Source organism: Ruditapes philippinarum, unplaced genomic scaffold (genome assembly GCF_026571515.1).
Source record: "Ruditapes philippinarum isolate M1 unplaced genomic scaffold, ASM2657151v2 ctg2177_1_1_1_1, whole genome shotgun sequence".
In the NCBI taxonomy this organism is placed as follows: domain Eukaryota; kingdom Metazoa; phylum Mollusca; class Bivalvia; order Venerida; family Veneridae; genus Ruditapes; species Ruditapes philippinarum.
The window spans coordinates 61,986-70,254 of record NW_026852871.1 but is presented as its reverse complement, the minus strand read 5'-3'; the positions used below and the strand labels follow the sequence as shown (position 1 = coordinate 70,254).

Below are 8,269 nucleotides of genomic sequence, written 5' to 3'. Positions count from 1 at the left end.
TATCATCAATCATGCTGGTTCAAAGTATATCTCATTTGTCCAATGTCAAACTTATTGGCCTAATGTCAGTCTAGTTGGTAGTATGACATGTTATTAGTCCAATGTCAATCTTGCTTGCCTATCATCAATCATGCTGGTTCAAAGTATATCTCATTTGTCCAATGTCAAAATTATTGGTCTAATGTCTGTCTTATTCGTCTAGAATGAAAAGCTCAATAGACTATTGTAAATATTGCTGGTCTAGATCTAAGTCATTCCCGTTGGTCTAATGTAAAACTTTCAGTCACTTATGACCATTTTTTCTGGTCCAATATCAAGCCTACTGGTTCAGTATATATCTTGCTGTTTCAAATTCAGTCTTACTGGTTCAGTGTCAGTCTTACTGTTGTTTTGATCCTACTGATACAATGTCAATATTACTGAACTAATAGCAATCTGACTAGCCCAATAACAATATAAAATTCAAGTAGAAATGAAAGAACATGTTTACCAGTAAAAGTTTTTTTCTCTCCTTTCTTTATGTCTAAACAGTATCAAATATTTACTAGCTTAATCATTAGCTTCGTCATCTTCGTATTCATTTTATTTGCACATGTACATGGAACTCCTTTTTATTTATTACTTATTCTCACACAAAAACAATATATTTCATGTCCCTTATCTATCTATTTTAACAATGATAACAGATTCAGAAATCTTTCTGAAGTTCAAGCAGATTAACATTCGATTAGAAATATTTGTAAATATACGTATTGACAATATACCTGACATGCCTGATAACAGTGACATGTTGCGTGATATAAGACCATGAGCTAGCAATATCACAGGAAATTAATTTGTTTTACATTATATAACAGTTTCCGTTTATTGTGACAAATCATGATCTAAGATAGGTTTAGAATTAAACTAAGAAAAAGGGATAATTTTATGTTGAAAATTAAATCATATTAAACGAAACATTTCATTATATGTTATTGTTCTGCATAGCATTAGGAAATTAAGTTGAAATGAAAAGAAGAAGACGTAATCTCATTGAGTTTATGTTGTTACAATGTTTGCTCTATCTGCTTATGCAACAGCATCACGTGACTAACGCTCGATGCACTTGGGGATCGTGGTTGCCATGGAATTGCTCATGTTGTGGAGGTTCAGTGGATAAAGAGGTTTTCAGAGTTAGAGCTAAGTGTTGTGATAATACATATGAATGTGTAAACGTTAGAGTTGCGGCTCTAAACGTCACAGATGAAAATAAGTTTGAAGAAAAGGGCAGTTGTTTAAATGATTGTGGAAAGCTATTTTCTGACCACAATCCTCACACTTGTGTTTCATCAAAGATGAGTCTAGATGACGTGAAAGGACCAGGCAAGGTTCAATCATGTAATGACGTGTGTATAGGTAAGTTCACGGCGATTTTAGATTTGTAACATGTTTGATTGTTTTATATAATTTTGAATAATACATCCCGTAAAACAATAAGTTTTTAAACACATACTTACACCTTTAAATGAATAAGAATTATATTTTCATGACAAAATTGTCAAAATGGAAACCTCAAAAGTTCCCAGAGATTTAGCTAAATTAGAAACTGTTTCAGGTTCGGTTTAATTAAACGTGTTCATGGATGGCAGTGGTAAATCTAACTCTATGCCACTATCTTTGTTATTAAAAAAAATCATGTTTGAAAAATAAAGATGACATTTTTTTCAATTCAAAACCCCTACAAGTAATTATTGCTTATTTTCTTAGAATAACTCCGTCATCAAACGACATAATGTTAGAAAGATGATCCAAAAATATGATTTATAAAAAAATTAATATATGCTGCTCTCAAGTAAATAGAAATCAAATTCATATTAAAGATTTTTTCATTTACTATATTTACTTTTTCGATTCTAGGTATTTCGTTAAATTTAATTTCACTGTTTACATAAAATTATCTTCTGACAGACAATTTTAATTTTAAATGCTTACTTAGTAGTTTAGTATTTTCATAACCAAAACTTCAAAAAAATGCAAGTGTAATTTGTAATGAAATTTGATGGAAATACATTTAAAATCTAATGCTAGTCTTTCATGTTAATTTAAGATATAAACGAATGACGATATTGTGTATAAAACAGAATATCAAGTTTGAGATTCCTGAATTTGTGCTTATTTCTTAATGTAACGAGACCATGAATTTGGCTGATTATTTATATTGACTGTTTTATGCTAGGGGCAACAATTGCTATCCTTTGTCGCCAGAGCAACTACCAGATCAATACAATCTGAATAAGTTAGTCATAAATTTCAACATCCCCAACATTAATTATGAACTGAATTCAGTTAAGTATTAAGCATTTTAAGGGTCAATATACAGATTTGAGTTTTTTTTAATGAACACTATGTCCCCCTTGTGTGCGTGTGTATGTGCGGGAATGGGGATGTAAATGTAACTCTTGTAAATAATTTTGAAAATTAAAATGTTTTAAGGAGTTTGGACAACAACAACGCCCTTGACGACACCAACATCGCCTTCAACTTCTTTTAGTACTAACAGAAAGGCAACAGCGACTCGTTCACCACCTTCACGAGCCAGCGGCAACACTTTGACGACTGCCAAATCAACTCCTGAAGGATCAAGCACAGTATCGTATAAATCATCATCTAATGTGGAAAATGTCGAAGATCCAAACGACACAAATTGTGAGTAGAATGAATTTTGAAATTTTGTTTCTCATATTCATCATATTAGTATTTAAAAGTTGCTGCTGTGGTAAGACGTTCTATTCATCACTCTTTTCAAATGACTGTAAGATACAGTATTTTGTATGTTTATTTACGACAAGAAATTGTTTTTTTATGTATTTTTACTTGCGACAAGAAGTTGTATACTTTTTATTTTTTAATATTCATGGGTTGCCGTGGATCGTTACTTTTTCTTTTTTTTCAGATGCTGTTGTCATTGGAGTTCCGATCGTCTGTATTTTACTTCTTCTCACAGGTATTGCAGGCGTAATTGTTATATATAAAAAGGTTGTGAAATCAAAAGAAAACGGAAATGGACAGTTGGAAATACAACGTTAAAATTCTCGACGAAATATAACTCAAGCGATACAACACATTTGAATGTCTGCCCATGTAATATTTTATATTTATTATGTAATGGGCACCTTAGCATTTAAGAGTTTTATCAGTTTGGGTAATTCAGTCCAGTTGGATATAAGTAAAACAGTCATCCTTTAACTGCATTTGAATCAAATGTTAATCAACGCTTTTTCTTGATTTTGTTGTTGTTGTTTTTGTTGTTGTTGTTGTTGTTGTTGTTATTGTTTTTGTGTTTTTTGTTGTTGTTTTTTTGTTTTGTTTTTCTGTTATTTGGAGGAAGGGTGTGGGCCTAACAATTTAAAAAATATCTTTCAGAAGGGAAAAAATAGACTTTTTGACGAAAACATACATGACAATTTGTCGTGGATTTGTTGAATTCTGTAGATTGTAGAAACAATTTAAGGGTTGTTTAAATTTCATTTTGGTTCAAAGAAATATGTGTTTGCTTTAATTTATTTAATTTTGTGTAGCTTTATTGTTGTTTTATAATAGCGAATTATATATCAATTTAAGATTAAGCATGCCTCTTTTTGTTATCTCACGCATTGCATTGTTATCGATTTGGATATTAAGCACTGTTTTTTTTATCTTTATTAAAGATTTTATATATTTTAAGTAAATATAGTTGTAGTTTTTAGATATACTCATTTGAAGTCAGATAATCATTCCTGAGCGACCAAAATGACAAAAAGAATTTAAGTCACCACAAGCACAAGTATAAATAAATTAAACAGACATGATTGTACATTATAGAAAAGGTGATGACCTTTCTGAAAATATAGTTTTAAAACGTTTATCCAACATACATACATTATGTAATATCAAGAAAATTAAATGTAAACGTAATGATTAATTAGGCTAAGCAAGCCAGTTTACCACAAAAGTTTTCAAATACTGATATACGAGTAAGTAAATATTAATACTTTGTATTCTTTATAAAAAAAAGTCTGTTTGTACTTGCATTAGATGAAAAAGTGTCAGAAAAGAAAATGGTACAACAGTAAAGTCATTGACAGCTGTTATATACAGTGTCGTTAAATTGCACATGTTGTAGAAATTCAGAGTAAGAACTAAGTGTTGTGATCATTCATATGTACGTAAAGGCGGCTTCAAACATCACAAATAAAATAAGGTCAGCTGTAGTAGAAATTGTTTGATTGTCTGTTTGGCTTTCTTTCTGTTTTTACGCTGATTTTAACATTTTATGAGTCATATCTCGACGGTCAATACGCCTAACCGGCTACTCTAGAAAACTTAACCGACTTGTAACCCCGCGTGTTGCAGCGGTGACTGACTTATCATGAAACTCAAAGCCCAAGAATAATTGTTAGGGAGATATTTGACCTCGACCAAGGTTCGACCCAGTGATCCCAGGAATATTAATCCGATGTTTTCCCCCCTTTTGAACTAAGGCGGTCAACACAAAAGAAATTGTAGAACGGCGTGCAAACATGTGTATTTGTAAAATTATTTTGAAAAATGTATCTTATGAATGAAAATGTACCGAGTGAAATTATTTCGCATACAAAACCATGCATATGTAAACTTCCCGGGGACGAAATGCGCCTTTTAAGATTGTTTTTGATACGATCGCACTGCTACGCTAGTTTAATAGTACGTTTGAGTATATAAATATATCATTAGTAAAGTTGTAGAGTCGATGAGGAGGCCCGGGGGAGTGACCAATCAACGCGCCGAACACCTATTACTTCATGTGTGATTTTAGTGGGTGGGGTAAGTAATAGAAAAGAAAGAGCATCGAAACACGAGGCTATCTGATTTGTACGAGGGGTGGGGGGGCGTAACCCCCGAGTATAAATCAGACTGCAGAGTGTTTTTATGTTATTTCTCTTTTGTATCATAGTCAAACATAAAAACACGTTCCCTGTTGTCACAATATGAAACCCCAGTAAAACGTAACCAATGAACGAGCATCTGAATATGAAGTTTATGTCGCTTTCCATTTCTCTGCAGTCACAATAAATAAACCCAAACAAAAATGAGCCAATCAATGAGTATGCTCTGGAGTGCGGATAACCAATACATGCACTTCAGTTAACGCACTGTGCATGTATTTGTATACGATTTAACCCTGACACGCTTTCAACAGAAATGTCCCCAAACTATGATACAAACAAGTAAAAAATTGCTGGGAAATGCAGCAATATGATTGTCACGGCGAAAAACAAAAACAAAAAAAAAACCCAACCCCCACACAAAAAAAAACAACAAAAAAACAGTTAAATATATTGATAAGGTATCTCCAAATAGCATTGTTTTGAATTGGCATGTTAACTTGTTCAGAAGGTTTTAAAATATCATAATCATGTAACTTGTTACAAGAGCCATGTTTATATGTAGTAGAGCAGAATAATTATCATTCTTGTGTACTGCATACCTCTCGAGTGAATGTCTTGTGTGCTGCACTCCTCCTCAATGAGATCTATCCACCTAATAAGTTTCAAGTTGATACCTCTAACACCTTTTTGAGATTGTTGTTATTATTATTATTATTATTATTATATACCACATTTCTATAGCACTCTTTTCATAAATAATAAATGTTCAAGGGTGCTTTACATAAATCCGATAAAACATAATCATATATATATAAGACATAATGAACAACATTAATTAAGTAAACCTATTAAACAATAATGATAATCTAAAACCAGTAAAGGATGGTAAGAAATACAGACACATTTAGTTTAAAATCAAGGCTCAATTAATAATAATTGAGATAAGCTCCGGACAAAAAGTATGAAAAATAACAAATGGCAATAACTAACAAAATATAAAGGGTATTATTCTTGCGCACAACATTCCTCCCCAATAAGATTTATCCACCTATAAAGTTTCATGTTGACATTTCAAATACTTTTTCAGAGATATGCTCCACTCAGGTGAAAAATTTAGTATGGAAAATAACAAAGGGCAATAACTCAAAAATTATGAAGGGTAGAGTTATATTTTATCACTCTTTTGCACTGCATACCTCCTGAGAAAGATCCACCCACCTATGAAGTTTCATGTTGAAATCTCAAATGCTTTTGTAGTTATACCCTAGACAAAAATAAAGTATGAAAAATAACAAAGTGCAATAACTGAAAAATCAATGCACGGTATGTTATCATTTTAGTGTGCTGCAATGCTCCCCAATAAGATCTATCCACCTATGAAGTTTCAAGTTGTTACCTCTAACATTTTTTTAGATAAGCTCCGGACAAAAAGTTTGAAAAATATAAAATGGCAATAACTCAATCATTATAAAGGATAGAGTTATCATTCTTGCGCACAACATTCCTCCTCAAAAAGATCTATCCACCTATGAAGTTTCATGTTGACATTTCAAAGACTTTTTCAGAGATATGCTCCACTGAGGTGAAAAAATAAGTATGAAAAATAACAAAGGGCAATAACTAAAAATTATGAAGGGTAGAGTTATCACTCTTTTGCACTTCATATCTCCTGAGTGAGATCTGTCCACCTTTGAAGGTTCATGTAGATATCTCAAAGGCTTTTGTAGTTATACCCTGGACAAAATTAAGTATGAAAAATAACAAAGTGCAATAACTGAAAAATAATGCACGGTTAGTTATCATTCTAGTGTGCTGCACTTCTCATCAAAAAGAGCTATCCACCTATGAAGTTTCAAGTTGTTACCTCTACCACTTTTTTAGATATTCTCCGGACAAAAAGTAAGAAAATAACAAATGTCAATAACTCAAAAATTATAAAGGTTAGAGTTATCATTCTTTCGCACAACATTCATCCTCAAAAAGATCCATCTACCTATGAAGATTACATTGACATCTCAAAGTTTGTTTTTTTAGTTAATTTATGCTCCACTCAGGTGAAAAATTAAGTATGAAAAATAACAAAGAGCAATAACTCAAAATTTAGAAATGGTACAGTTATCACTCTTGCATTGCACACCTCCTGAGTGAGATCTATCCACATGAAGTTTCATGTTGATATCTCAAAGGCTTTTTCCTGTGGACAAAAATTGAGTTTGAAGAATAACAAAGGGCAACAATGAAATAAATATGCAGCGTAGAGTTATCATTCTTGTGCACTGCACTTTTCCTAAATATGATTTATCCACAAATGAAGTTTCAAGTTAATACCTCCACCTATGAAGTTTCAAATTGATACTTTTTGAGATATGCTCCGGACAAAAATGTAGAGTGACGGACGGAAGGACAGACGGACGGATGGAGACTAATTCTATATCCGTCTTTTCGGGGGGGGTAATAAACATTTTCTTGTTCATATCTAAAAGAAACTCAGAATTTGCTCACAATAACGTGAACATGAATTCTGAATGAAGTTTGATGTTGTGGTAAAAACTGATTTAATGACCAAATTAAGTTATTTTACAACATGGTATGGTGAATGTTAATTGTGAAACGCATATAGAAAAACCAAGTCTCATTTTAGAGAATTGCGCAAGAAAAATGAAATTATTAAACAAGAGGGCCTGAGTCGCTCACCAGAAACAACTGTTTTTCAGTGTTGGAAATTATTTTTCAAAAGAACTTGCTGAAAGGCAAGTCCAGCTCTTTCGGCAGTTCAGCTCGATCAACTTTAACTTGCCCCTTTAGTAATATACTTTCACAACACTGATTGTTTTAGCTTTTTTCTTCATAATAAACAATAGGACCACTAAGATGGCCCTAGATGACTCATCTAACCCATCATTTCATTATTCACTATAAAAAATTGTAATATTTTGCCCTAATATTTTGGAAAGGATTTGTTAAAATATGTATGTTGCAAGTGTGTTCCTATGAGACTATGTAGAATAAATGCAGAACATCTGACCACTAGAGCAGGATTAATTTTGATTGGGCAATATTTTTTAAAACTTTTTTTGAATGAAAACACAAAATGTCACATGCAAAACATGTAAGGTGTAGTTGTTTGAAGTTCACAGTTTGGTACAAATTTTTTTTATACATTCTGTATGGTAACATAACTGTACCTCAAAAAAAGACAATAGGTCAAACATTGTAAAAATATGAAAAGTAGGCCAGTTAATATCAAAATTCAATTCAGCATCAGAAATTACACCCCTAGTCCAAATTTCAAGTCTGTATGTCAAGAACACAAGAATGAAAGTCAAATTATATCAAAAATATCAAAAGTAGGTCAGTTGATATAAAAATTCATTTCGGCATCA

The 8,269-nt window shown here is 32.1% G+C and overlaps 1 protein-coding gene across 1 annotated transcript; it reads left to right on the top strand.

Moving 5' to 3' along the window:
• Positions 1-821: 821 nt before the first annotated feature.
• LOC132726920 (uncharacterized) lies at positions 822-2,693 on the top strand. The gene is made up of 2 exons (XM_060712336.1): positions 822-1,395; positions 2,473-2,693. Exons 1-2 carry the CDS (start codon positions 1,008-1,010, stop codon positions 2,691-2,693), a joined length of 609 nt encoding a protein of 202 aa, XP_060568319.1. The 5' UTR covers positions 822-1,007.
• The last annotated feature ends 5,576 nt before the right edge of the window (positions 2,694-8,269 follow it).

Excerpts from the sequence above, each read along its gene's own strand:
- LOC132726920 (XM_060712336.1), top strand. The coding sequence starts at position 1,008 with ATGAAAAGAAGAAGACGTAATCTCATTGAGTTTATGTTGTTACAATGT. Across the intron at positions 1,396-2,472 it reads ATGTAATGACGTGTGTATAG|GAGTTTGGACAACAACAACG; the intron begins GTAAGTTCACGG and ends AAATGTTTTAAG.